The sequence below is a fragment of the Thrips palmi genome, unplaced genomic scaffold, assembly GCF_012932325.1.
Source record: "Thrips palmi isolate BJ-2018 unplaced genomic scaffold, TpBJ-2018v1 HiC_scaffold_15, whole genome shotgun sequence".
NCBI classification, from domain to species: domain Eukaryota; kingdom Metazoa; phylum Arthropoda; class Insecta; order Thysanoptera; family Thripidae; genus Thrips; species Thrips palmi.
Window position 1 is genome coordinate 8,967,375 of NW_023144624.1, and position 26,457 is coordinate 8,993,831.

The following is a 26,457-nucleotide window of genomic DNA, read 5'->3' on the forward strand; positions in this document are numbered from 1 at the left end:
AAAGTTACCTAGTGGCATCGACTTTGGCATTAGGCTTCGTTGTCAGGTGGATTTAGTCTAATAATTTGCCTTTCCCAACAGTCACTTGACTTCTCACGTGGGCTATGCCAAATTAAAATTATGAGAAATGCAGTTCAGTTATGGATAATTCTTTCAACAAATTTAATGAAAAGTTTTCATTCAGCAGGATTAATGCATGCTACATTATGTTACATGACGTAGAATTTATTACTGAAACTAATACAGGGTTACCACATAGCTCTTTGAATCGCTGCCAAATTATTGTAGTCTGCCAAATGCCTAAACACAATTCTGCTCATACGGAACTCTTTAATACATGCCCTTGGCCTTGATGTGGCATAGCAGCGATAGTTCAAACGAATGAAATTGGAGTCTCTGGGGAGGGCTTTAACATCTTCATGAGCAATTTCCTGTCAAAAGAGCATACAAATCATCAATGAGGGTGGGTGCAATCCATTCCACACAAAAAACAAATCCATTTTTTATTTTTTTATCAACACCTTCTCAGTCCCACTCAAACACTCAAAGAAGGAAGTGAACATATACTTACACGAATTTCTGGCGGAAGGCCTTTGCACCGATACAAAGTGTTCAACAACATCCTCTCTCTTCCAAACTTCTTGACAGTGATTCGCCTTTTCTGGTCCTTAATTTGCATTCTATTTACAAACTTGGTTCGAACTTGCTGGGACTGTCAAATGGTAAGTAATCAAAATTTGAAGTTCACAATGGTACATACACAGTTGCAGACAACATTGAAACTAGGTTATTGCGTGCCCCTTCCGGTGAATGGTGAACAAACCTTGCAAAGGTTTGGCATAACTTACCTGTACCAGAGCTTGCGGTGTGTCACGGAATAACAGGGAGGCCATGGAGCGTAGACCATTCTGCAAGAATGCCATGTTTAAAACATAAATTTGATATTTTTGCGTCTCGTTTTTGATGGAGCGTCTAGGACGCCATCTCGAGTCAAACTGGGGAAGCGAGCGCAGACGACAACTAAGAAACAAAAGAATCAGGGAAGGCACTCTCCATGGCGCTTAATTTTGAACTTGAACATGTATGATGCCCGTGTTTTTTGTTTAAATGGTTAAGAAAAGTCATGATAAATCAAAAGAGGAAAACATTTTTTATTTGACGAATCCTTTCCTCTTGTGAAGGTAGTACATACATGCATCAAAACACCATTCAGTATTTTAACATGAAATCGACTTGTAAGCCAGTTTATCACATTTCATTAGCAAGAATCAGCAAGCACTAGTTTAAAATACCTCAAAGTGAACCAAACCTAACTGGCTTATATCACAGCTCACAGCCACAAAGCCCACAAAAACACATCAGAGGCATAAGATAACAATCTGTTTTGGAATGACAATTAAACAGCACATAAAATCATCACATTAAAAAAAGAAAACTGTAAAAAACAGCTTTATCACAATATACCAGTCACTACATCAATCTTAATATTCCATAATTAGATTCAATGGCTAAGTGACTACAATCTAATTTAACTTGTTGCTTTGGCTTGTTTTGAACTTAAAATACTATACCCACTTAAATTTATAAAATTTTAGATCCTGAAATATTAATGTGTGTACAAAGCTTTGGTTTGAACATTAAAATTAATAAATATAATACTTTATAAAAAAATTCATGCACAAAGAAAATGCAAAAGTCGGTCTACATGCTTCAATTACAATTTTCCAAAGAGATTGAGCATTTACGCACAAACTGTTTTAATCTTCATCTGCAATACCAGTTGCTATATGTGACAATGCAGCTCATGTTTGCGGTTCAGCAGGACAACTGTTTTTACAAATGGAAACTTGGCTGGGTCAAAATCAAAGTAGTCTGTTATGACAACATTCACACCCTTTTGACCAGGTTGCTGTTGTTCCAGCCATGAAATAATAGAATAATTACATGGGGCAGCACATTTATTCAGCAGGTTTGAAAGAGGATGACGAATCACAAACCACACATTGGGGGTCAATACACACTGCGTAACATATCCTACAACAAAGGACACCAAACAAATTGTTCAAAGAAAGGGCGAAAAAGTTTTGAATAAACACGAAATAAATTAATCTGTACCTGCATTTGAAGGCCGATGAGAGAGCCCATTCTGTAAAAATGAAATCATGTTCTGAACTGAAGTTGTCTGGGGCCAGGGTGTGGGCCAGCTTTGACTGGGCCACAGCTGAGAATCTCCATGTCCCATTCGATCGCGGTAAATAATAATTACTTGATAATGTTGCTCGATCATCCATCTCAGAGTAATCTCTGAAATGTGTTTGTCCATGGTTAATGGACACATCATATTTCCAAAGTGGTTGTGAAAAAAGCTCTGAAAGTTTAAACAAAATACACCAAAAAATAAAGATGCACCCTAAGATTTGACAAGTTATGAAAACAAAAAGATAATTACCTGAAGTTTTTTGTGGTCTTCACAGGTAAAGTCATAAAAATGTTGTATATCAAGAACAACAATTTCCTGCTCATGACTTAAAAGGAAATTTTTAATTTCCAAGAATGGCTGGGTTATCTCTTGGGCGTACATCCCATGCACGAATTGGAGTTGACCACTAGGTTTGTGGACAGCTATTCTTAGATCAAAGTACCTGAAAATAAATTAAGAAGTATGTACTGGTTGAGGACTCAAGAAATTAAATACTAGAAGCAGCAAAATTAAATCTTATACCGGATTCCAGCAATAAGTTGCTCTTCCATCGCTCTGTGCTGTGTCACACACCACTTGAGAACAATCGGCTTCACTAATGGTCCAAGGAATTTTCCCAAGACTTTAACAACGGCTGTTGAATCTGGTGAAATACCTGAGGCCTTAGAAATTCCACAGCTCATTGAATCGTGAGTTCCTGCAAACAAAGGTTAAGGCAAAGCATCACAAGCTGCAACACATAACCTATCTACAAATTTCAATCAAGCAAGACACAGATGAGCAAATGTCTTACCTGGTATAGCCAAATAAGTGATTGGTATGGATTTTAAGCAGTCTGGCAGTTCACCCATCCAGCGTTCAAAATTACTGGAAGACTCTATGCTTTCACACCACTTTGTAATGCCCAATTCCATATTGGTAGTCATTGTGTCTTGGCAGTGCTCTTCTCACAACTAAACCGAAAACCTACTAGAAAATGTCTTTTGTAAGTCTGCAATGTCACTATACGTTGTTGTTACTTGTTCCGCCCCCCTTTGCTACTGTTTGCCAGTGTTGTTGTCGTTGACGCTGCCACTGCAGCTGCATCAGACGACACACCCCCTCCCCCCTCTTCCTCCTTCCCCCTCCCTTTCGCCCTCATCCTCCCCCTTCCACTTCACACTCCACGTCTTCCCCGCACCGCACGCAGCCACGCGCAACTCGGGCAACTACCCTCACCACCCGCACCTAGAGTAGAGACCCAATCGACAGCTCCCTTGCTTTTTGTCGGTAGTTTTCGTTACCCTATCCAGTTCCGCTTTCATTCCAAGTATAGATTCCCGCGCCCACGTGCTGACTATGAAAAAGTGACGTTTACATAAAGGGAATGCCCAGCGCTGCCACCACCACCGTCCGTTCATTCAACTTACGCGACTGCGCCGAGATTTTCATGAATCTGAAACAAAAATGTGCAGATGTCTGTTGTTTCTTTCTGACAGAGTGTTCATGATGGTTGAGGGAAATGAAAAATCCGACCGTGTTAGCCCCAAACTAACGCCTTCAACGTCAGTTGGCGGTAGGAGATTCATTGAGCAGAGCACTCGAAGTGGCAGAGACGAGACGAAACGTTTTGTGCGGTGCAGCGCACCGAGAACGCGGAACGAAGGTGTGAGCCAGGTGTGAGCACCGCGGCACTCGGTGCCCTGCTGCGCCATTGCTGCACCGAGTGCTGCGCGCTCACGGCGCCAGGCCAGGGCGATGCCCCGCGATGCCCCGCGATGCCCCGCGATGCCCCGCGATGCCCCAGCAGTCCAGCAGTGGGGATAGGGTGGGGCGCTTGGGGCCGGCCGGGATAGGGATGAGGGTGGCTAGGGGTGGCTAGGGGTGGCGGGTGGCTAGTGGGGTGGTTAGAGTGCCCAGAGGGGTGGCTCGCTGCGCCGGATGGTCGGATAGTGGAGGATGCGCGGCGTTCCGGGCCAGGGCGGCCGAGGGCGGCAGAGGGCGGGGGCAGGGTGGGCTAGGCCCCGTGGATGCTGCGGCCCGGGGGCTGGGGGCTGGGGGCTGGGGGCGGCACTGGGGGCCGGGGGTCCGGATCGATGCCACGGCGCAGCTAGCACAGCCCCAGCCAGAGCCCAGCCCGGCTACGAGGTGTCGCCCTCGCCCTGCCTCGCCCCCTTCCCGGCCGCCCAAAGACGCAGCACCGACGCCGAGCTGAGCGGCCGACTCCAGCGCGAGTCCACCCCGCCGACGCTACGCGCTACGCGCTACGCGCCGGACCCTCTGCCCGGAGTGCACCGCGGCATCGCGCCGGAGCCCACCTTCATCGCCGAGCTGAAAATGGGCTGGGCCGTCTGCACGCCCACCGTCATATACAACGCCTTCCGCCTGCAGAAGCGAGCCAAGAAGAGCCACAAGGACTACAGCTGCGCCGCCTCGGCCGCGGCCACGGCCAGCTTGTCCAACGCGGCGTCGACGCGGTCGACACACGCCCCTGCCGAGACGCAGAGCGCGCAGAACACTCTGAGCCGCAGCCTGAGCACGGATGATAGCAGCAGCGAGAACAACAGCTCCGTGTTCACCCAGGATGAGGACATGCAGTGAGTACTAACTACCGCCACCTCGCCGCCGCACCCGAGCCCCGCCACCCGCCGCGGCCCCTTCCTGACCCTTTCTCGGCGCGTCAGCCCTTCCGGCAACACGGCGGGTACTTCACTGCGTGCCCCTCTTGCTCGCGGCAGTGTCCGCAACGGTGTGACGGCTTAAGGGTGCAAACGGTGCAAACCCCGCCCTGTCCACCGCTCCGCCGCGGTGAGCATTGTTTTGAAAGAGCCTGCCCTCCCTCCACCACCACCACCACCTACCCGCTTCAATGACTATCCCACATCTGCTAGTAGAATTGGTCCACGCCTGGCTGATGCTAGCGCACGCCTTTTGAACGAGGAATTACAGGGGTTATTACACAGTTCCTTAACAGCCGACGCACTGCCGAGAAAAAACAACAGAATTTTCTTAAAATATAAAAGAACTGAGAACTATACATTTCCTTTACCGAGCGCAGATCGGGGGAGGGGGGGCAACAGGCCATTTTACCCTTCTTTAAGCAAGTTTGATCGCGCCTTTTGAGGGTCCACAGAAAGACACTCTTTCCCCTGTAACTACGTATGCTGTATGGTGCTTTGTGCCCCCGAGGCCGATTCTGGGCCCGACGCTGCCCCCGCGGCCCCCGCACCCCCACCTGAAGGGCGCCGCCGTAGTGTAGTGTAGGTCAATGGCCCCGGGCCCCGCGGAAGTTGAGGTTAAAACGTCGTTTTTGCGAGTTAACGATCTGGGTGATCTGGGTCATCGCGGAGAGACGAGTGAAATGAATATCTGAAGGTGCTAAACGCAAACGATGTAAGCGCTTGTTGAATCAAGAGGGATCCGCATGAAAGAGCGAAATACCAGTAGTAGGGTCAAGTTGACGCATTGATGCAAAACTGTGGTACTGGTTCGGGAAGGGGAGGAAGTAGGTGAAGGGGAAGGCGAGTCCGCCCTTGTCGGTAATTCTTCTAAATGTGGGGGGTTCTGAAGGAAACGCCTTCAAAGTACTTAGTCAGGGTTATCTGAACTTGTGATCCTGGGCCCATCAAAGTTCAGGCCGGGATAAGGAAGTTTGGCCCGAGCGCCTATGAGGCAGGCAACCCACCGTGCACTGTGCCGCCCGCTGTTTCTGTTACTCAGGGCAGGAAAGGAAGGGTGGGGGTTGGAGGGCAATATGGGCGGGAGAGGCAGGAGGGGGAAAGGGATAAACAAGCAGAAACCTGTTGGAGGGTGAATGGTCAAGAGTCGCATGGTTTCTCAAGTGCAGCCGCAGCTTACCTCTTTGGCGCAATAATGCCGTTCTGCATTTTCTCCAAGCGTCCGTGAGTGCACAAGCTACTAAAGTTAACAATCCTATTCACTCGGTTGAGCGGTTTTGGCAACAATTCCACCCGTTACCACACACGCAGCGCGCCCGGCCCGGCGCCAGACGGCCCAGGCCCAGACAGGGCTCAGAGCCTCACTTTTTCAGTACTTTTCCGCCTTTGACCTGCCTTCGCCTTCGCCATTGCAGGTACCAACTGGATTTAATGGATCAGCGAGACCGCGAGCACCGCTGCCCCTGCGGATGCCCTGGCCAGAACTTCCACGAGGAGAGGGACTCCATCAGGATGAGGACCAAGGAGATCCTGACCCGCAACGGGGCGCATGTCGACACCGTGGACCGTGCCTTCGGTTTCGAGGTTCTTCGGCACCAGGTGAGTGTGGCGGCCTAAGGCCTAGGAGAGTCGGTCATGCACAGCACAGCTGAGCACAGCGCACGTGCAGCAGAGTGACGCCGGCGTGTGCCAGCCAAGGGGTGACATTACCTTGAGACATGCCTTTCCTCACCGACATATTTCTGGTGACGCACTGTTTTTGTGTCATCGCTTTGACTTATCTCAATCCATTTAATGAGGCGTTAATGATTGGATTTTCCTGATGTAATTTACGGATATGATTACAGGGCCGACACTACTGTCCAGAAGATATTGCTCCTGTCTGGAAGAAGGACTGCCGAACATGGCTGTGGAAGTCCAATGAGAAGCCAAAGCGAATACAGCTTAGTGACAAGGATCGTCGCAGTTCCTAAGCTACGGAAAAATTGAAAAGTGATAGGTCCACAAAGTTTAGAAAAATGCTCAGCTTTACTTTGTGTAAGAGACTGATACACTGAACCAATATTGTCAGTGGAAAATTATCACTAAATTAAGCACTTAGATAGTACTGTTGCATTTTAAGAGAAAGATTTGAGTTTAAATCATTTACTTCTAATGCCAAAGTGATTTTCTATCTGAATCAATGGGCATAAGAATAATTATCAATAATGGTTAGTTAAGTGGTTTTAACATGCTCCATCTACTGGGGGGAATAATTATCTAGTCAAAGTACATATTTACCATATTCATGCATTTATGTACAGTTAGGTGCCAACTAGAAAACATGCTAATAAGTGGCTTCCACCACCAACAAATAAATTTGTTAGTATGCTTGGACAAGCAAGCGATAATGAACTTAAAATCAATATAGTGTGTTGTGAAGTTAGAAAGGATTTTTAAAGGAGCAAAATTTGAAATTTTATGATAAAAAATACTGATCTAGGTCTCTATGAGATATTAAGTTAAGAAAAATTAACTTTTAACTTTTGTTTCCAATGTGATTTGTTGGGTATTGATATGTTTATCCAATCTCTAGCAATAACTTCTCTTCAGAGAACATAATTGTTCAGCCACAGTACCCGTGGAAAAGAAAAATATGTAACAAAAACAAAGGAACTGAGAGAATTGTGTGTCATTGAATCAAAATTGCTTTGTTCAGTGTACCAATAGCACATTTTACATTACAAACCGTTTTCTTTTTGAAATAGTGTAGCAAGGCTTTGTGTCTGTGAGCTCTTTTGATAATAGTCCAAAATTCAGTTCATCATAAGTTGTGAAAGACTGTCATTGTTAAATTTATATGCTAAAATACCATGTATATTTTTAGGACACTAAATTAGAATGGCCTTTACCAGCACATGTTAAAAGAAAGTCCTGAGTCCAGGTATTTATTCAATATATTAAAGTCACGTTGCAAAATTGTACTGATGTTATGTACCATCAAAATATCAATTCTTTATGTTTTTTGGTGTGCAAGCTGTATATATGTATGAGCAAAGAAAATAGACTGTGTGTATTTTGATAAACGTACTAACTATTATTTCAAATGCCTCTTTTCTCATATGATATTAGTTTGCTTCTATTCACATGTTGGAAAATTCCAAAATACAGTATGTGACTTGTACAGTAAAAGTGAATGGTGGTACCAGTATAGTACTATTATCAGCTGCAATGAGTAGAATTCTTAACACTTTGAAGCTTGACCAAAGTGACACTGTCACTATATTCACTAAATAATCATGCTTGCGCCCTTGCAGCTGAGACATCTTCAGTAACAACATCAGTTTCCCCACATTCGAATCGTACAAAATCCACAACCTATAAAAGAGATGAGAAACGTTATGACTTATTTTAAACTTCATAGATGATAATTTTGTCACAGATTTAAAAACTTACATTCACATTTCCCTCTTGTAACACCGCCTCAACCTTTGTTTCAGGATCCAAGAGATACTCTTGATAGATCATTACTGTCTCATCATCTGCATTATCTTGAGGTTTATCTGTTTCATTGTTTCCAATAGATTTTGGGTTCATACCTTGGCAAATTGAATGAAAAGATGGTAGGATGAATCAATGGGCAATTTTTCCCAAATAAGGATGAACATTGAACATAAGGGTGTAAACTAGACTCACCAATGACATGTTGGCACAGTTGCCGACCCAATTTAATTTGTTCATCTGACAATGGCTGCTGGTCTTTGCTATTAAAGGCAACTATTGCCCCATATTTCCCGAGCAATGCCTCGTTTTGTTCCTTTGGGGAAGGATGAGAGTATCCTGTAAAATACATGGGACTCATGTAAGATACAAATGATACTACATTTTTACTGATGGTGAGGGAATGAAAGACTAACCTGACAAGAGGATATCATCTTTGGTAGAGACAAGGACAGCCCTTTTTAACGTCATATTCTCTCCAAGAAGGCCAATATTAAGTGCAACGTGGTCTGCCAATGTTTTACCATCAGGGGCTGACAGTGAACTCAGTTTGGAACCATCCAAGAGCTCCTGAAATTCAAGTGCTTATTAATGAGATGTTTCAAAAGATAGCATTGGTTATAATCAGAACACAAACCTTGGTAACTGAATTGTTGCTGCCACAAACTTCAGGCACCACAGACACACAGGACTTTGCTATCATCTGAATAAGTGTCTGAAAAGAGCTGTTGCGAGCAACAAAGTCCGTTTCACAATTAAGCTCCACCATCGCTCCATGGTTCTTATTAACAATAACTGCAACCAAGCCTTCAGTGGTCTTGCGGTTTCCTACGTTTGTGGCCTTCGACCAACCAAGTGCTTGAGCTTGTTCGTGGAGCCACTTTTCTGCCTGAAAAGCAACAAATACCAATAGAATATAGAAATTTAATGCGAGAGAAAAGTACCACACAACACATACCTGTTCCGCATCATTGTTATGCTTATCAAGGGCCTTTTTACAATTCGCAAATGAGTAACCAGTCTTTTTGCGAAGTTTTGCTAGCAGCGCTTTGCTTGAATTCCAGCTGGATGGTGTCGTCACAAAGAAACGAACAAGTTGCTTTGAAGCAAACATAACTAATAACTGAATCTGAAAAAAAAATCCCAAGTAGCTGATGAAATTTCAGCACCACCAATGTGCCACCATTCAGATGACCACCTTTGTAAACTTTACTACATGGAGATAAACGAAGGTAAGCTAAAGATTGTGCAACGAATATTTCAATGCTAAAATTGATAGTTCAATGTTATTTAAAACTCCGATCATTTGAACATGTTGCCGCTACAGGTTAGGTATATTCTAGTGCTTTTTGTTTAGAAGAATAAATGCATCACGTGAAGCCAGAACTATCATTGCAATATCTGCATTTGGTGTAAAGAGATGTTCTTTCCGTGAAAATATTTACAAACGTACCTGTCAAACCAAATAAGGGAAAAAATTGAGGCGGACTAGTCGACAAGACAGAAGACAGCTAGATCTCCAGCAGACAGCTTCTGCTGATACACCAATTTCTCATCTGCTAGTTTGTTGCATCAAATGAAAAAGTTTGCAGAACGCACTGCCATTCGGCGCCGCCCAGTCTCAGATTCCTCCTTGTAGTTGGATTTCGCATTCTCGGGTAAATATTTAAATTTATATTGATTTTTCCCCATTTTCGTCTGTGCAACATGTTAGATTTCTGGAGGAAAGAGGAACCAAAACAAGACGAAGACGAGGACCCTGTGACGAGACTAATGAAGCAGACGGGTTGTCTTGAGTTGCATCACGAAGTGCAGGTAACTCGTTGTTGTCATTTTAGAGTTAAAAATATTTGATGTATGCTCGTAGCCTTCCCGTTTTCTGGACAAACATAGTTTTATCTTATAAGATCGATTTGAAAGATGTTTTATGTTTCGTTCTGAATCTTTAAACTTAAAGCAGAATACCTTAGAGGTTAGACTAAACTATTTCTCTTCGGTGTTTTTGGACAACTTCTCTAAAGCACCGCACCATATTTTGCTTTGTCAGCTTTGGCTTATCTTCAACCATGTGTTTGACGTCTTTTGCAGTATTGCATTGCTGAGCGGAAAGACTGGAGATTGTGTCAAGAGGAGGTGAAGAAGTTCCGCAGTTGTATGGATGCTTACAACGCCAAGAGAAAAGAAAGCTTGAAGTGAAGACAAAGATGGACGCGTTTATTATTGGAGCGGGAGGACTCGTTGCTGGCCTTATCCTAGGTAGTCCTGCGTCCCGCAGACTTTGTCATGCACTTTGGCATAGGAAGGTGCTACAGCATCAAGATAAAATCAAACTTGTTATTGTAGTGCGTCCAGACTTAGGCATGAGCACCGGCAAAGTAGCAGCACAATGTGCACATGCAGCTGTCATTTCATACCGCACTGCTGAAGAACAGGCACCAAAGTTGTGCCAGATGTGGCTAGGCACAGGACAACAGAAGGTGGTTTTGAGGTGTGACAATTCTTCTGAGGCAGCGCTTTTGAGCTACGTTCAGCAAGCAAAGCGCAAAGGCCTCCTTACAAGTACTGTCATTGATGCCGGTCACACACAAGTCCGAAGAGGAACGTTAACTGTCGCAGGAATTGGGCCGGGGCCAGAGTCATTAATTAATGAAGTAACAGGGAAACTCAAAGTTTATTAAAAAATTAATTTAAGTATTTTACTAAGCAATTTTATAAATAATTACAATCTCTTTATAATTGTTACTTAAAAACTAGTCCAATGATATAGTGGATATAGTGCCTATTTTTCATCCAAGTTACAACTTGTTTGCTTGTGAAAGTAGTATGTAGTCAGTTACATCATGTAATGTTACATGTGCTGTGAGTATCCCTTAAAGAAGATGCATTTGTGCTGCAACATGTTGAATGTATTTATTTAATTAAAGAATAGATTTTACCATTTATTTGGCTGGTTCCATCATTAAATTTAAAACATAATTTCCCTTCAGGGTAACAAGGGACTTCCCTTGGAGACCCTCTTGTGTGGGCGAGCAAGGTCAAACAAGACAACTCTGTCTTCGTCTCCGGGGACCACGTCGGAAATGTAGTAGCCATACATGATGTAGTAGAACACCAACATTGATCCAAACGCGATGGGGAACACTGCAACCAGGCAAATGCATTGCACTCTTGTCGAGGTGAATGGTGAGAAGCCAGCTCGGCTGCCCGACTCCGACTCACCTTTGCGAGAGACGATGTCGATTTTGGAGAACTTGTCCGGCTCCTCGTCGCTCTGCATGAGCTTGGTGACGTCCTCCTCGTTGGGCAGGAAGCGCGCCTGTTCCCACAGGCGGTACGGCGCCGAGAGGCAGCGCCGCAGAGAAGGGGACCTGTCATGGCAGAGACAGATGGAGCGCGGGGTTGTTCCATGGGGGTGCGTGAGAGGGAGAGAGAAAGCACTTCGGTGCGAGTGAGAGAGTTGCCTGACCTGCGCAACGTGGCGCTGGGCCCGCTCGGACTTCCCCCGTCCGCGTCGGGGACGTCGGGGACCGCGAGCTGCACCATGGCCACCTCGTCCACCTCGATGCGGATCGCGCAGTCCGCGCCGACCGCGTTGCCGGTGCTGGCGGCGAGGACCTCCACGACCTCGGTAAGGACGTCGACGACCTCGGAAAGGACGGCGTCGTCGGCGTACTCGATCTCGTCCGTGGAGGAAGGGGGCTGGCTGGGGTTCTGCGAGAAAAAGTCCACGTCAAGGTTGCCCTAGAGGCGGTCGGGGTCGCCAGGTCTGTCTTCAATGCCGAATTTTCCCCCCTGATCTCACTGGAATTGAGGCTGTGTTCACGACAAGCGGGGCCGCTCTCGAAGTGACGACGGCGTCCTCGACGCCCTCTCCCTGTGTCGTCGTCGGGGACGTCGCATGTCCGGGGGACGCCAGAGGTGCGAGCGGAGCAGGCTGGGCGTAGACGGAGTCGCAGTCGCTCGCGTCACCAGCGACTCCCGCGGCCAGGGACGGCGTCCGGGACCGCTGTCCGGCACTGGGACCAGCGCGACCGTCTGCGGGTGGCGGCTCCACCTGCGGCGACACTGTCGGGGTTACAAGGTCGTCCACAAATCACGTAACGCCGCTCTGGCAACGCAGGCAGCCTACCTTGGCGGCGCTCGCCACGCTCGTCCTCTTCTTCTTCCGCTCCTCCAACAGGCGGCGCAGGTCCTCCGTCACCTTGTCGATGAAGTTGATGGCGGCGTACTCCAGCATGACGGCGAACACGAAGGCGAAGCACATGATGACGAACCAGTCCAGCGCCGTGGCGTAGTTGACGCGCGGCATGGAGGCGCGGCCGCCGAAGCCCATCGTCGTCATGGACAGGACCGTCGTCACCGCTGGGTGGGAGAAAGACGAGGGCCGTAAGCACGCTTGCTTCAGGGCCTCGGCGGCGTTGGCGGCCCCCGGGACTCACCCAGCGACACCCTGGCGGGCACGGCGTCGGGGTCGATCCAGAAGCTGACCCAGGAGGAGCACACGATGAGCCCGCACGGCACGAACACCTGCAGCGTGTAGTACCCCGTGTTCCTCTTGAGGTTGAAGGAGGCCGAGATCATGGAGTACTCATCTGCAGAAAAAATTGAATTTATTGATTTTAGATTCTTTCAATTTACACAAAAGGGCGTACCGCGTCGGTCGCGTGTTCCTCACCCGCTCCCCTGCGGATGAGCTGCGCGTTGACGGTGGTGATGTTGACCAGGTCGTACTGCGCCAGCTCCACGCCCGGCTCCAGGCCCACGCCGGTGGGGTGCCACGCGTACAGGATGTCCGACGCGGTGTACCCGTCTGGGGGAAAGAGACACTGTGTTAGGACTGGGAAGGGCTAACGCAACGCGTGTATGGCGGATAGTGGTGGACTCACAGCTCCCGATGAGGAGCGGGCACCGCTGAGAGTCGAGCGGGAACTTTCGCAGGTGCATCGGGCAGTTGGCCTGGAGGGTGAGCCTGGAGAAAAAGTGCATGAGAAGGTTGCGTGCAAAAGCCTACCAAGGTGCCGCCAAGTGTGGCGCCCTCTGCCGACCTCATGGAGTAGGTGACGAAGCCGTCGGAGCGCACCCGGGCGAACTTGTTGGGCACGGTGATGCGGTGCAGGTACGAGCGGTGGCCGTTGACGATGTACGTGTCCGGCTTCCACACGCGGTCCAGGAACAGCCACGACATGGAGAACTCGTCGATACCGGGCAGCGAGAAGCGGAGCCGGGGGTCGAACCAGGACTGCCGGAAGTACGTGTCCATCGAGTATTTCTGCAAGGGCGGCCAGGTGCTTCAGGTCCTTCAGGGTCTTTACGCGGGAGTCCAGGTCGGCGAGAGCGCGCGGCCACCTACCTCGTCCGTCTCCGACACGGAGCTCATGCTCTTGATGTAGATGCTGACGGTGACCAGGGTCGGCGGACCTGCAACAGCAGCAACGCAAGGAAAGGCGAGGGGCTCCAAGTCGGGCGACACCTCCGACGACGCCGACGCCGTCCTCCCCTCGGGGCGCGGCGCAGCCCCGCCACCACCTGTTCGGCGCGTTCTGCCGCCACGCCCCGCTGCTCTAGAGTGATCGCGGTCCCGAATATTAATGTGAAAAGGGCGGCGACGCGGCCGGCGCGGACCACCGACACCGACAGGACCGCGAGGACCGAGCCGGCGGCCAACACGCAGTGCAGTCGCGCACCGCGGTCCCCGACTGCACCGTATTTGCTGTCAAAACCGTCAAAACCTGCCGAAAACAATGGCCACTCTTTTGGTGGCTTGGCAGTTTGGCGCCACCCTCCGGGCCTCCGCGTGCCGTGCTGCCGACTGCCTATCCGAGGAGCCATCTCCGCGCTGGCGGGGAAGTCCCAGTCGGTCGCCTCGCCCAGCCCGCCCCACTGGCAGAGCGCGGTAAAGGGTTCATTGTTCACCGGTACACTGGTACCGTGCCCTGGCTAATGAGCTCCCGTCTGGCCGCCAAATTTTCGCACTGCAGCGCGCCGGCGCTGGTTCGAATCCCGGCACCTCCCTGTTTTCGCAAGTCAGGCGGGCCATGGCGACGACCACGTTTCATTCTTTGAATCATCGACTTGTCCGTCTTCCTCTTCCCCGGCGGCGGGTGGCGCGCGGACCCGAAATAGCGGGGAGATGGAAAACTGGGATGAGTTCGTGAATGGGCCCGGGTTATGTGACGCGACACTCCGTGAACACGGCGCGACAGCGCGGCCAGCGCGGCCCGTCAGTTCGTCACGCCAGACTGCCACTACACTGTAGCCTTCGCCCTCGGGACCGCCCGGGAAACGCGGGGGCGTCTGTCAGGAGGAAAAGCGACCTCCAAACTAACGAATGTTACCAACCTGCTAAACTGCGAGGCGGGGTAAGTTATGGCCCGTGTTTGGTTCTCTGAGGCAAACTTGAGGGAAGTCCCGATAAGTGAAATTCTTGTTTGTTCATTGCCACCAAACCATTCGCTTTCTTCAAACTAACAGGGGGAGGCGGGGATCTCAAACCAAACACCGCTCCCATAGTGTGTCACCTGCTGACGCCGCGCTCGCTGCTTACCGCCAAGCTCGGGCCGGATCCTCTTGTCGTACTTCCCCGGGGCCAGCAGCGCGTCCAGGGTGGACGAGATGTTCCTGGACAGGAGGCGGAAGTCCTTGAGCCGGGGCGCGGCCGACACCCTGGGCAGGCCGGGCGGGCCGAGCACCAGCAGCAGGACCACCACGAGCACCGCACCGCGCATACCCCGCTGCCCGCCTGTCCACCGGGTGGACTCCGCCGCGGCACGACGTGCACGTGCACTGTGCGACGTCCTCGCGGCCACTGGGAGGGAGGGAGCTCCGAGGTCCGCGTCGACGGCCAGGTTGCGCGGCACTGTAGGACTCTCGGGGGCACTGGCCGCGGCGTCTCCACGGCGTGCGGTGTAGATGAAGGGGTAGATCTTGCGGTCGAGTGGGATGGATGCCGGCCACGCGGCCCCGGCACCTGTTCATCTACCTCCCCCCACCCACCACCCCCCTTTCCTGCTCTCGCTCACCTTACTGAAATATATAAATACCAGACGTGTTGGTTGGTGGAACTCGACCTGGGCTATGCTGCAGCAGTAAATGAACGTGTTCCCAGCAAATAGATTTCGGAAGCTGGCGACGGCGGGTTTGAAAAATTGCACAGGGAGAAGCCTCTTGGTTGTAAAGAAAAAATTCTAAGACTGGAACGCCGCCGGCCCCATGCGGTTCTACGTTACAACTACTCGTGTCGTTACGTTTTTCAAAAAAAAAAAAAAAGGCCCATAGCTTAGATTGAGATTTGAACCACACCTCTCCCAGTCCGTTTCTTTGTGTTCCAGCAGTGGGAGGCTCATGGTTGACGTTTGTTGAACGTCCAGCCTTGAACCTCCCACGTCAAGTCGAGTCTGTCTCAGCGCCGAGCCAGCGTCCGTCCGCCACACTCGTGCGTGCGTTGGGATGCCTACCCTCGCGGCGATTGCCGCAGCGTGCGCAGCGCGCCGCTCAGCGCACGGCGTGCACACGTTGCGGAGGTCCTGGACCCAGCCACTGTACAGTACGAGGGTGGCCGAGGTTGACACGATTCGCACGGTTGCCGCGTCCCCGCGCGCCTCGCAGTGTCGCAGGTAAAGCCGGGACGGGGGAACTGGGCCACGAGTCGCCGGATGAAGTTAATCTCTTCCGCGCCAAAGTGGTGCGGGTGATCGGGCGTGATCGGGCCGACACGCGGGCACGCCGACGGCGTCAGGTAGCGCTAGCCTTTGCCACCCCCAGTGCACTGCACAGTGGCCTGGATGCACTGTAAAAAATTTCGAGGGTAAATTTACAAATCTGGACCGCGCAACGCTTGTCAACGGTCCATGGCTTGGCGAATTCACGCATCTCATTAGAGGGTAAAAGTAACCCTACATGACTGGGGAAAAAATGCTAAACTGTGTAAGAGCAAATTCGCGCATACATGACTTGAAAATGTGACTTTGCCGATCCACGGGGGTTAATTTGTCCTTTTGATGTGTAAATTATGTTTTCTCGATCCACGGGGGTAAATTTGTCCTTTTGGTGTGAAAAATATGTTAGGTGGGTTCGCGGGGGGCAAAATTGAAATTTTACACGATCACGAGGCCAAGGGTATGCATGAGAGTGATGGGAGAGAACAACTGTACCTCAGAGTACATCCCACGTGATGAAATCCATTTAGTCTGAAGTGATGGGCCCGCGTCTCGAACCATGATCCTCTCGCTCCGGACTCCGCACCGCATCTCATTGCGCCGCGACGCTTGCCTGCGAAGGTCGGGAGAGGCGCGGTACTAGACCGGCCCGCCGTCAGCCTATCCAACCTGGTCCGCGCGTGCCCCCTTGGATCGAGGAAGATGTTTCACTCATCCAAACGCAGAAATTCACCGCGTCCACACGAGCGTAAATTTACCCCCCTGGATCGAGAAAGATATTTCACACATCCAAACGCAGATATTCACCGCGTCCACGCGTGCGTAAATTTACCCCCTTGGATCGAGGAAGATGTTTCGCACATCCAAACGCAGATATTCACAGCGTAATGGAATGAGTGATTTTACTATCATGAACGTGAATAAGAACTTACCTATCCACAGAGTAAATTTACTTATTCAATGGCAATGCAAATTTCCCGGATGGACACGTAAACACTTTGTCTCCATACATGTATCGGCGGAAGCGTATACCCTGACCACGAGGAGAAATTTACTCCGGAATGGGAAGACATATTTACCACTGATTTTTTACAGTGTGCCATCGCGCCGACATCCACGTTTCCGACACACGCGAAAAAAAGGGCGCTTTTTTCTGGCAGGCCGAGGACACTTTTGCGTGGGACTGCTCTTTTTGGGAGTATATCATCGCTCAATTACCCGATTCGGGGTGAAGTGGGGACGACGGGGAGCTGAGTGAGGGTGGGAGCTGAGCGCGTCACTGGCGCACCACTGCGCACCACGGTATGCACTGCACAGGTCCCATCTGTATGCAGCGCAGCGCGGCCGCACTGGGTGGCAGATGGCGGGTGGTAACCACGGCAACGACACACGCAAGCGCAGCAAGCGCGAAGGGTAATGATTGCCCTTGTCTTGTGCAAGCGCCCGCAGTCGCTATGTTATGATGACCGCTGACCCGGCCCGGCCTCCAGCAGTGGCGGATCCTGGCTTTTTGCCTACCTTTCTGGCGGCTGTCCACGGGCCAAGATGGGTCAGTCACTCTGCAGGATCCAGCAGCAGTAGGGAGGGTCTTTGTTGACTGCTGTTGACCGATGGCCACTCAGGTGAGAACACAACATGAAGGGTTCAGGCGCGAGCAGACGCCCTGGGTCTGGCCAGCACTGCCAGCACTGCCAGCACCGCCAGCACGAGCCTGTTGTGGAGCCGAGCGAGGAAGTCACCCCTTGGCTTATCGGGACAGAGCGTGCTGCCTTGCCTAGATGCGCTGCGGCGCGGCGGTGCTCCAAGGATACAGGCGAGTGAGAGCCAGGCCTGTCTGGACAGCTGCAGCAGCAACACCAAACGGACTACGTCAACGCGAAAATGTCCTGCGAGAGGAAAAATAATCATCCCCTCAAATCAGACTATGCAGAGGGTACACCACGAGGGATGCAATTTTTGGACGCGCAAAACTGCCTTCGCTGAGCGTCACTAGAAGTAGTACGCCATGGCACGGCCCGCTTCGAGCCGACAGTCGTTTACTGCAACAAAGTTTTTGCATATCGTGGAGAGCAAAAACTAGAAGTACTCCTCTCAAACATTCCATGCGCAAACACGTCCGGTGCTGGCAGGCCCGTGGAGAGTTAGAGTGTGCCCGCTTTTTGCCTACTCTTCGTATTGAAAGACATGTCTCTCACGGGTTCACCTTTGTGCCTGACGCGGACTGACACCTTGTTTCCCGAGCGAGAATCTACTCATTTTGGGATGCACATATTTCGGAGAGTGGAGTGGATGCGCCCAGTCCGCCAGTCTGTTCGGTTCGGTTCGCCGAGCTTACATCTTGGGAACTGCTCAGTGGCCCGGGTCTCACTCTGCGCCTCCGCGGCCTCCAGGGGCGCTACCTCCAACAGGCACTACCACACAGCGCGCACCATGGTCCTGGTGACCGACGTCCTGGTGCTGGCCGCCCTGGGCGGCGTCGCCACGCTGCTGGCCCTGTTCCTGCAGAAGTACTGGCACTTCCGCAAGCTGGAGCTCGCCATCCCCGGGCCGCCGTCGCTGCCGCTCCTCGGCAACACCATGGACTTCGTGAACGCGACCCCCGACACCGTGCTCAAGACAGTACGCCGCTTGACCGGCGGCATCGGCGGCCAGCACAAGCTCAGCCGCTTCTCCCTCATGAACCACCTGGTGGTGTTCGTCAACACCGCCGAGGGCGTCGAGTGCTTGGTGCGCCACCCGGACTTCAAGAGCAAGGCCCAGTTCGCCTACCACCTGCTGGACAACCGGCTGAGCCTGCTGCAGCTGGTGGGCGCTGAGTGGCGCGCGCGGCGAAAGGCCCTGGAGCTCGGCTTCAACAAGAACGTCCTCAACAGCTTCATGGAGACCTTCAACGAGGAGGCCAAGGGCTTCGTGGACCGCGTGGTCACCGGCATGCCCGTGGACGTGACCGAGCCCCTGAGGGAGGCCATCTCCAGGAACTTCCTCCAGACCTCCATGAGCACGAACATGGAGCAAGAGGCCAGGCCGTACATGGACTTCCTCGAACAGTTCCTCCGCACCTCCAACCAGCGCGCCTTCAACCCGCTGCTGTGGTCAGACCGCCTGTTCTACATGACGCCGTCGGGCAAGAAGGTGCTCAAAATGAAGACTGGAGTCCACGCGCTCATCAGCAGGGGCCTCGCGCAGAAGAAGAAGGAAGCGAGATGCCGGGACAGCGAGCACCGGGACCGGGCGCGGAGGGTGCTCGCCGACATCCTGCTGGACTTGCACGACAGGGGCGACATCTCGGAGGACGTCGTAATAGACGAGGTCAAGACGTTCTTCAGCGCCACCGTGGAGACGACGGTGTCCACGCTCAGCTCGGCGCTCAAGGTGCTGTCCATGTACCCCGAGGTGCAGGAGCGCGTGTTCTCCGAAGTGGACGCCGTGCTCGGGGACAGGGACGTCACCACCGAGGACCTGCCGCGGTAAGTACACGGCCTGTGTTGCGTGCTAGTGCGAGCGGCTGCACCGTCAGATTGTTCGAAACGACCTCCATGATGTCATAAGTCGTTGCTTTTCCTCCTCCCCAGGATGAAGTACCTCGACTGCGTGGTCAAGGAGGTGCTGCGCATGTTCCCGGCGCTGCCGCTCGTCGGCCGCCAGTCGCCCCGAGAGACCGAGCTGTGCGGCCACGTCATCCCGGCCTACAGCACCGTCATCCTGAACCTCCAGGGCGTGCACTTCGACCCCCGGCACTGGCGCGACCCGCACGTCTTCGACCCGGACCGCTTCCTGCCCGAGAACAGCCAGGGCCGCCACCGCTGCGCCTTCGTGCCTTTCAGCATCGGCAGCCGCAACTGCATCGGCGGCAAGTACGCCATGATGGTGGCCACCACCTTCCTCGCCGTCGTCGTCCGGGCCTACAGGGTGCTGCCCGTGCGGGACCACGAAGACATCCAGAGCCTCCTGGACAACCTGGCCTTCGACCTGGCGAGCAGGCTCGTGGGGGGCACCAGGGTCGTCTTCCAGCCCAGAGGCCGAGGCAGTGGCTTCGCGGCCGCGTCACACAGTTCGCAAGAATACAAGCTCTGACTTCGACCCTGAAATTTCGGGGTCCAGTTTCAAGTTGCATATTTAAAATATTTTAAATTACACATGCGCGAATCCAGTACGGGGGAGACGGCTGGTTCAGGCCAGATGACGGAATAGTGAATAAAAGGAAAAGTTGACCTTTTTTCTAATTTTTTACCATTTTCCTTACATATAAAAATAGTCTGTCAGAAGTGGGATTCGAACCCACGCCCACAGAAGTGGACTGCGACCTGAACGCAGCGCCTTAGACCGCTCGGCCATCCTGACTCGCTGATGAATGCGGCTTCGGTAAGCCTACTGTATGAAACTCGCGCGGCGCGGTTACATTTATCAATAGGCGGAGCACACAGATAAAGGAAACCTCGGTGGCTCAGATGAGGTTTGCGGAGTCGAGGCGGGGGAATGCACTGCTTGTAAGGGCCAGATAGGCCACTGTCATAAACGTGTGATGCTTGGGCTCGAACAGGCTGCGGACTCATTGGACTGGCGCCGCCCGCGCCGCCGCACTGCACTGCAGGATGGCGAGGGACGACGACGACGAGCTCGGCGAGGATGGGGTGGAAGACGACGGCGACAAAGCAATCAGCCCGATAGCGAAAAAAAAGCGTGTCTGCCTCGGATTATTTCCTTTACAGAAGGAAGGGGTGCCGAGTGAGTGCCACCCTCAGGTGCACGCCGTCATGCGCGCGGATGGGTGTCGCCCCGCCCCGCCCCGCCCCGCCCCGCCCCGCCCCGCCCTCGGCCATTCAGGGCGCGACATGTTTCCGCACCCATCGCGAAAATTGAATGAGTGGCCGTGAAAAGGCCATGATTATCGCTATCATCAGAGAGGCCCTCGCCGCCCCGCCCTACGCGCTACTACACACTACTTTGCCATGCTCCTTCAACCCCAGCGTCACCTGACGCCGCCGTTGAAAGCAGCCCGCTTATTACACTGTTAACAAGGTGGGAATGAAAACGAGCCTCCATTAAAACCGAGGCGTTTTTCGGAAGCTCCACCGTGCGACGATTGGGCACTCATTGGCTTGCAGCGAGCTCCGCGCGGCCAACGGGACGGGGACTGGTGTGGGGATGCGTCGTTGCACGGCGTGTTGCATTTGCATGTGTCCTTATCGGGAGGCCGCTGCCTTCCCGGGCAGCGCCGGGCAGCGCGGCGCAAGCTAACGACCACTCACTGCAACTAAGTCCACGAAAACGGGCGTCGCCCCTCTCTACCTGGAACCACTTCTGTAATGCTGCCCCTGCTGCTACCGCGAGCAAGGGCGGGCGAGGCGGCGGGGCGGGGCCAGACAAATCTAGTTGAATAATTCAGACTTACGCGGCCATGGGGCGGTGCAGGCGGTGCTGTCGGCAGGGCTGTCTCTCAGGATGCTTTCACTGTCACACCGGAGGGACATAAATCCCGGCCCTTCCGCGGGACGTTCGGGACGTTCGGGACGTACACTCGAAGCCTCCCTCGGCCGCGCCGGAAGCTGGCCGCGCCGTGCGCCGCGCGATTATAAAAATAAAAATAATGTCATGAATTGATATTCTGTGTGAACCCCGCGCCGAGCCTCGGCCAACAGCGCTGCCCCCCCCCCCCCTCCGCCTCCCCTCCTCTCCCCTCGGCCACTCTGCACGCTAACTAGAAAGCTGGAAAAATGACTGCCGGCTAAATTTACAACGAAAACACAAAGTGCTCCCGAATGCGCGGATGTGGCGGCGGGGCCTTGGGGCTGCCATGGCGGGGCCGCCGTGAGGATGCGTAGCGCGCAGCCATCTGTCACGTGCCTTTCAGGCGACACTGATTTTCCGGTATGAAAGTGTGGCGCGTTTGTATGTGCATGTGTGTGTGTGTGTGTGTGTGTGTGTGTGTGTGTGTGTGTGTGTGTTACGGGCTTGAAAGCGTCTTGAAAGCCCCCGGGGCACGCGGCGACGGCCCGAGACAAACTTCCCCCCGGGAAACTCATATGCCTCATGTCTGGCCTTCATACCGTACGCGTTTCCGATCCATTGGCTGTGCCCTTCCCCGTCCCCTTCCCCCAGGGGTAGAGTCCTGCACCGGCAGAGGGGAGCTAGGGCGGACCCCTTCCCCCCGAACCGGCCGCACCTCGGGCCTCATCGACGACATCGACGCCACGATAAAGCTGTCACGCCGGTCTTGGAGGCCGTGGAGGCCGTGGCGGTCGCCGAGGTCGTCGGCTAATTGCGACGAGGCAGGCGACGACGCCTTTACGCCGTGGAGGCCGTGCAGGTGGAGGTCGTGCGTCGGCGAGCACAATGCGCGCCGCGGGACTTGGTGAGAGACTTAGTGCCCTTCCCCACCTCGGGCGAGGCACAGGGGCGGCGGCATCAGGCGGCGTCGCGGTCATGATTCACCACTTCCAGAAGAGCGATCCGGAACATCGCTTTAGGCTCTCGTCGCTCTGTCTCTCTCACACTCGATGGGCGTTCCAATGCGTGCGAGAGAGACAGAGCGACGAGACGACTCGGCTGCAGTCAGGCAGCGGCCATAAAGCAGGGCCACAATGGGTGGGCAGTCCCTTCGCCCTGTCTCTGTCTCGCCTCTCGGCAAAGTAAAAACTCGAGCAGTTCGAATTCTCCCGCCCGGCGCGCTGGCTGCGTCCAGAAGTGTTGAGGCTGGAGTGCGACGCGCCGCGGCCAGCCGAGGCGCTCCATGCCGCGCCGCGCGGCGCTTCGAACGCATCTCCGCGCGTCGGCGGCGCAAGGGGAGTGGTGGGGGGCGAAGCAACTGGTGGGGACGCGCTCCGCGGCTCCGCCGCCGCGCGCGCCGCGCATGGACTGTACCGTGTCTTGCCCGCCTTCCCCCACTCTGCTGCGGTGTCCGAGTGGTTAAGGAGTTTGACTCGAAATCAAATGGGCTCTGCCCGCACAGGTTCGAATCCTGTCCGCAGCGTCTTTTTTCTCCATTTTTCGGACGGGTTTCAGCTGCAGGGCCTCCACTGGAATGCTATCAACAATGCAACACACGTTTTGAGTTGAATTTCCCGTCAATAAAAATGTTTAAAATTTTTATGCTCACATAAAGTTTGAATATTGACCAATTTGCTTGTCGTGCCTTCCACTATACATTTTTATTTTTCTGAATAAAAGGCGATTTTAACTGAATGCGGTCGCATGTGCACTATACCCTACCTCCACAGTTCACAAACAAGCGAAAACTCGCTGAAATAGCGACAAAAAGTGTACGCTGCGGACAGGGTTCGAACCTGTGCGGGCAGAGCCCATTGGATTTCAAGTCCAACTCCTTAACCACTCGGACACCACAGCTGCGTGCTCTCCCGCCGAGCCGGAGCGGCTTGCTATCCAAGCCCGAGAGTGGGGGAACCGCTTGCGCGACGCGTCGGTCGGGAAGCGACGCTGCTCCCCACTCCCCACCCCACCCCACCCCACCGCACCTCACCCCACCTCACCCGGCCCCCGAGCCACGCCATCGCGCGCAACGAGGAACGCGACAGTGGGAGCCTCCGCAGCAAACTGTCCAAAGCGCACGTGGTGTTTCTAGCGTCTAACTCGGACCTCGGGTTTTGGAGCGCTTCCCCACACGCGCGAAGTGCAAATGGCTTGCAAATGAGGCTGGTGGCGCCTGGCGCGCCAGTAGCGCGGCAGCCCGCCTGCATGTTGCATCTTTCGACATTTGCGGGCGTCGCCACTTCGTCTCGCTCTCGCACCCTGATGGGACACTCGATGAGTGCGAGAGAGACAGCGAGGAAGCACTGTTCGGAATCCGCCTGCGGCCCGCTGAGGCCGTCACCGGCCGCCCCCGCCGCACCAAAGCGCTGCACTTGGCTGCCACGACACATTAAGCCCGAACCCCCAAACTTGTGTAAACTTAGAAAACAACTTTGTAAGGCGACCTTCTGCGTCTCGCCAGTCCCGCACGCGGCGCGGGACGCGGCACTCTTGGGCGCGGCGGCGTCGCGGTCTTTTGCCGCCGCAACTCACGCGTGGCGGTAAAGCACACGAACGCGGAGGCGCGGCAGGCGCGGCCGAGGCTCCTCCCCCCAGGTCACCGGGCCCAGCGGCCCAGCGCAGCGGCAAGCCTCTTTTTCCGAAGGGGCTTTCGTATTTCCGTACCGAAAAAGTTGAGCCCTGCGACGCGCGACGTCGACGCAGTCGACTGGGGAGCGAGAGGACGTCCCACAATGCGCCCCGCACGGCCGGTCACGCGCCGCGATGCCGCGATGCCGCGATGCGGGCGGGAAGGGAATGTTGCAAGAACGTCCTATTAATATATACGTCGCGGTGCACGGCTGCACGGCACGGCGGTCCGATCACAACTTCCTCTATCGCCGAAGGGCCCGAAGGGGAAGGGCAGTCGCTATAAATAAGGGCCAAAGGGATGGACGCGGACCCTGAATGTGGATGAGGACGATGATGAACGAACCCGGCCCCGCGCAGCCCCGCGCAGCCCCGCGCAGCCTCGCGATGCAGATGCACCTGCTGCGACCTCTTCGCCCGCCTACCGTCCTCCCCCTTCCCCTTTCCACCACACTCTCATTCATTCAGGGACTTCATTCATAACGGCCGCTACTACTACGTCCACCGCCACCACCGCGCAGCGTGGCGCCCGGCGAACGCGGCCGACGAACCGGTCTCCGCGCGGGACCCCGGCCCCGGCTCGCCTCGTGCAAGTGGTGGTGGCTTGTGGCCAATAGTGTTCAACATCCGATATGGTCTAGTGGCTAGGATACCTGGCTCTCACCCAGGAGGCTCGGGTTCGATTCCCGGTATCGGAACTTTTTGGTGAAGCTGCACAAAGTCTCGCTAACAGTGGCTTCCACGCCCCTCGCAACTAAGTCGATTGTGCGACAAAAATGTTCTGTCAGAAGTGGGATTCGAACCCACGCCCACAGAAGTGGACTGCGACCTGAACGCAGCGCCTTAGACCGCTCGGCCATCCTGACACTTGTCATACGATTCCACCGTGGCGCTACCGGTGGTCGCTGCCCGAGGCCCGCGTCCGCCGGCTGTATAATGCTGATTGGGCCGTGGTAATCCCTACGAAGCGAAAGGGACGGGCCTGCGGACAGCGAGAAGAGGGGGGAGGGGTACTCGCTGCTGAGCCTCGCGTATGGCCGGCGAGGTGCAAAGTCCGAGAATAAGAGCGCGGACGGCCGCCCCTCGCCACCGCGCTGCTGCCCCCGTGAACCGCACCGACGCCGTCCACGCCATGCCACGCGCCGACAGGTGAAGTGGGCGGGGCAGCCCGGCCGCCGGAAGCCCCCCGACCCGAACGGCACGCGGCGCCTCACGCCTAGGCGACAGTTTCCTGTTGCGCGCGTGCGTTCGCGTGCGTTCGCGTGCGTGCGGCCGCGTGCGCAGCACGTGTGCACCGAGCGGCGCCGAATGCGCAACCCCGTTGCAGCCGATGCCTGATGAGCCCCCCTGCGTGGCGGCCTCTAAGCGGCCGCCGGACGGACTGCGTCCATGACTGCGTCCTAGACGTCTTCTCCTGCTGCAGCACTGCAGCCCCGCGAGCACGCGCGCGCACGGGACGTCGTCCTGGCCGCTCTTTTTTCTCCGCGTCTGCTGCACCGGATGCAGCGGGATGCTGCGCTCATCGGGGCGGGGCGGGGCGGGGCGGGGAGGCCGCATGGTCGAGAAAACTGTCTTCGGATTGGAAGACGCTCCGGCTAACTGGCACGCCACTGCAAGCGCACTCAGCACACGGCACGCGCGAGGCGCCACGGAAACATCCTGTCCGAGCGGCTGGCGACAACGCCGTGCCGCGCCGTGCCGCGCCGTGCCGCGATTTCCGTTACGTGATTGTTTTTATTTCAAGTGTTGGAGGGGGAGGGGGGAGGGCCGTCCTCTATCCGCCCGTCGCGTGCCGCGTGCGCGTCGCCATGGCGTCGCGTGTTCGGTCGCGACATGGGAATTAATTCGTCAACGGCCGCGCCGTGTCCGAGTGTTGACATGCAAACGCGGACCCCACGCCGGGGGGGAAGGACAATTGCCCTCGGGCCGCCCCCTTGACCGCTCTAACCGCCGGAAAGGTACGAGAAAAGCAACACGTTGACCGTTGACCCCTCTGTCATCATCGTCATCATCATCATCAAGGCTGCTAGGCCTCTGCCGCCTTCCTGCTTTCCCTCTGCGGGGACGTCAGCCCCTTGCCGCGACTCGGATTCGTCCACGTCCGCCGCGTCTGCTGGCGTGCCGCACCGCGCGGGGATATGTCACCCTTCAGAATAAATCAAATTTAAAATAAACGCTGATTTTTCTTGATTCCTGGGGAAAACTGGCTGGGCGGGACACGGCCGCGGAGGGAGGGGGAGGGGAAGGGGAGGGGGAAGGGGAAGGGGAGGGGGAGGGGGAGGGGGAGGGGAGGGGGAAGGGGAGGGGAGGGGGAGGGGAAGGGGATGGGGAAGGGGATGGGGATGTTGAT

The 26,457-nt window shown here is 54.1% G+C and overlaps 7 protein-coding genes and 5 non-coding genes across 12 annotated transcripts; 5 read left to right on the plus strand and 7 right to left on the minus strand.

Annotated features, from left to right (window-relative positions):
• Positions 1 to 138: 138 nt before the first annotated feature.
• Positions 139 to 1,012, minus strand: LOC117641654 (28S ribosomal protein S14, mitochondrial). The gene is made up of 3 exons (XM_034379148.1): positions 849 to 1,012; positions 572 to 712; positions 139 to 431 (listed from the first exon to the last, which is right to left on the minus strand). Exons 1-3 carry the CDS (start codon positions 921 to 923, stop codon positions 249 to 251), a joined length of 399 nt encoding a protein of 132 aa, XP_034235039.1. The 5' UTR covers positions 924 to 1,012; the 3' UTR covers positions 139 to 248.
• Positions 1,013 to 1,131: 119 nt separating this feature from the next.
• On the minus strand, positions 1,132 to 3,308 carry LOC117641653 (PI-PLC X domain-containing protein 3). The gene is made up of 5 exons (XM_034379147.1): positions 2,994 to 3,308; positions 2,723 to 2,897; positions 2,450 to 2,642; positions 2,116 to 2,368; positions 1,132 to 2,034 (listed from the first exon to the last, which is right to left on the minus strand). Exons 1-5 carry the CDS (start codon positions 3,124 to 3,126, stop codon positions 1,784 to 1,786), a joined length of 1,005 nt encoding a protein of 334 aa, XP_034235038.1. The 5' UTR covers positions 3,127 to 3,308; the 3' UTR covers positions 1,132 to 1,783.
• Positions 3,309 to 4,401: 1,093 nt separating this feature from the next.
• On the plus strand, positions 4,402 to 7,922 carry LOC117641362. The gene is made up of 3 exons (XM_034378618.1): positions 4,402 to 4,776; positions 6,273 to 6,456; positions 6,705 to 7,922. Exons 1-3 carry the CDS (start codon positions 4,517 to 4,519, stop codon positions 6,828 to 6,830), a joined length of 570 nt encoding a protein of 189 aa, XP_034234509.1. The 5' UTR covers positions 4,402 to 4,516; the 3' UTR covers positions 6,831 to 7,922.
• Positions 7,923 to 7,949: 27 nt separating this feature from the next.
• LOC117641361 (elongation factor Ts, mitochondrial) lies at positions 7,950 to 9,923 on the minus strand. The gene is made up of 7 exons (XM_034378617.1): positions 9,791 to 9,923; positions 9,296 to 9,466; positions 8,975 to 9,226; positions 8,754 to 8,907; positions 8,533 to 8,676; positions 8,293 to 8,435; positions 7,950 to 8,214 (listed from the first exon to the last, which is right to left on the minus strand). The coding sequence occupies exons 2-7, from the start codon at positions 9,449 to 9,451 to the stop codon at positions 8,134 to 8,136; spliced, it is 930 nt and encodes a 309-aa protein (XP_034234508.1). The 5' UTR covers positions 9,452 to 9,466; positions 9,791 to 9,923; the 3' UTR covers positions 7,950 to 8,133.
• On the plus strand, positions 9,909 to 10,670 carry LOC117641363 (cytochrome c oxidase assembly factor 4 homolog, mitochondrial). Its single transcript, XM_034378619.1, has 2 exons — positions 9,909 to 10,152; positions 10,426 to 10,670. The coding sequence occupies exons 1-2, from the start codon at positions 10,045 to 10,047 to the stop codon at positions 10,531 to 10,533; spliced, it is 216 nt and encodes a 71-aa protein (XP_034234510.1). The 5' UTR covers positions 9,909 to 10,044; the 3' UTR covers positions 10,534 to 10,670.
• A 593-nt stretch (positions 10,671 to 11,263) lies between these two features.
• LOC117641364 (gamma-aminobutyric acid receptor subunit alpha-1-like) lies at positions 11,264 to 15,132 on the minus strand. Its single transcript, XM_034378620.1, has 12 exons — positions 15,065 to 15,132; positions 14,882 to 14,955; positions 13,688 to 13,755; positions 13,383 to 13,606; positions 13,224 to 13,306; positions 13,013 to 13,147; positions 12,777 to 12,929; positions 12,467 to 12,699; positions 12,140 to 12,391; positions 11,804 to 12,048; positions 11,557 to 11,705; positions 11,264 to 11,478 (listed from the first exon to the last, which is right to left on the minus strand). Exons 3-12 carry the CDS (start codon positions 13,712 to 13,714, stop codon positions 11,321 to 11,323), a joined length of 1,659 nt encoding a protein of 552 aa, XP_034234511.1. The 5' UTR covers positions 13,715 to 13,755; positions 14,882 to 14,955; positions 15,065 to 15,132; the 3' UTR covers positions 11,264 to 11,320.
• A 3,114-nt stretch (positions 15,133 to 18,246) lies between these two features.
• LOC117641453 (probable cytochrome P450 4ac3) lies at positions 18,247 to 20,203 on the plus strand. The gene is made up of 2 exons (XM_034378784.1): positions 18,247 to 19,459; positions 19,565 to 20,203. Exons 1-2 carry the CDS (start codon positions 18,255 to 18,257, stop codon positions 20,064 to 20,066), a joined length of 1,707 nt encoding a protein of 568 aa, XP_034234675.1. The 5' UTR covers positions 18,247 to 18,254; the 3' UTR covers positions 20,067 to 20,203.
• Positions 20,204 to 20,249: 46 nt separating this feature from the next.
• Trnal-cag lies at positions 20,250 to 20,333 on the minus strand. The gene has a single exon. It is a non-coding gene; the product is annotated as a tRNA-Leu (tRNA).
• A 2,547-nt stretch (positions 20,334 to 22,880) lies between these two features.
• Trnas-cga lies at positions 22,881 to 22,962 on the plus strand. Its single transcript has one exon. It is a non-coding gene; the product is annotated as a tRNA-Ser (tRNA).
• Positions 22,963 to 23,254: 292 nt separating this feature from the next.
• Trnas-uga lies at positions 23,255 to 23,336 on the minus strand. The gene has a single exon. It is a non-coding gene; the product is annotated as a tRNA-Ser (tRNA).
• A 1,397-nt stretch (positions 23,337 to 24,733) lies between these two features.
• On the plus strand, positions 24,734 to 24,805 carry Trnae-cuc. The gene has a single exon. It is a non-coding gene; the product is annotated as a tRNA-Glu (tRNA).
• An 84-nt stretch (positions 24,806 to 24,889) lies between these two features.
• On the minus strand, positions 24,890 to 24,973 carry Trnal-cag. The gene has a single exon. It is a non-coding gene; the product is annotated as a tRNA-Leu (tRNA).
• Between the last annotated feature and the right edge of the window lie 1,484 nt (positions 24,974 to 26,457).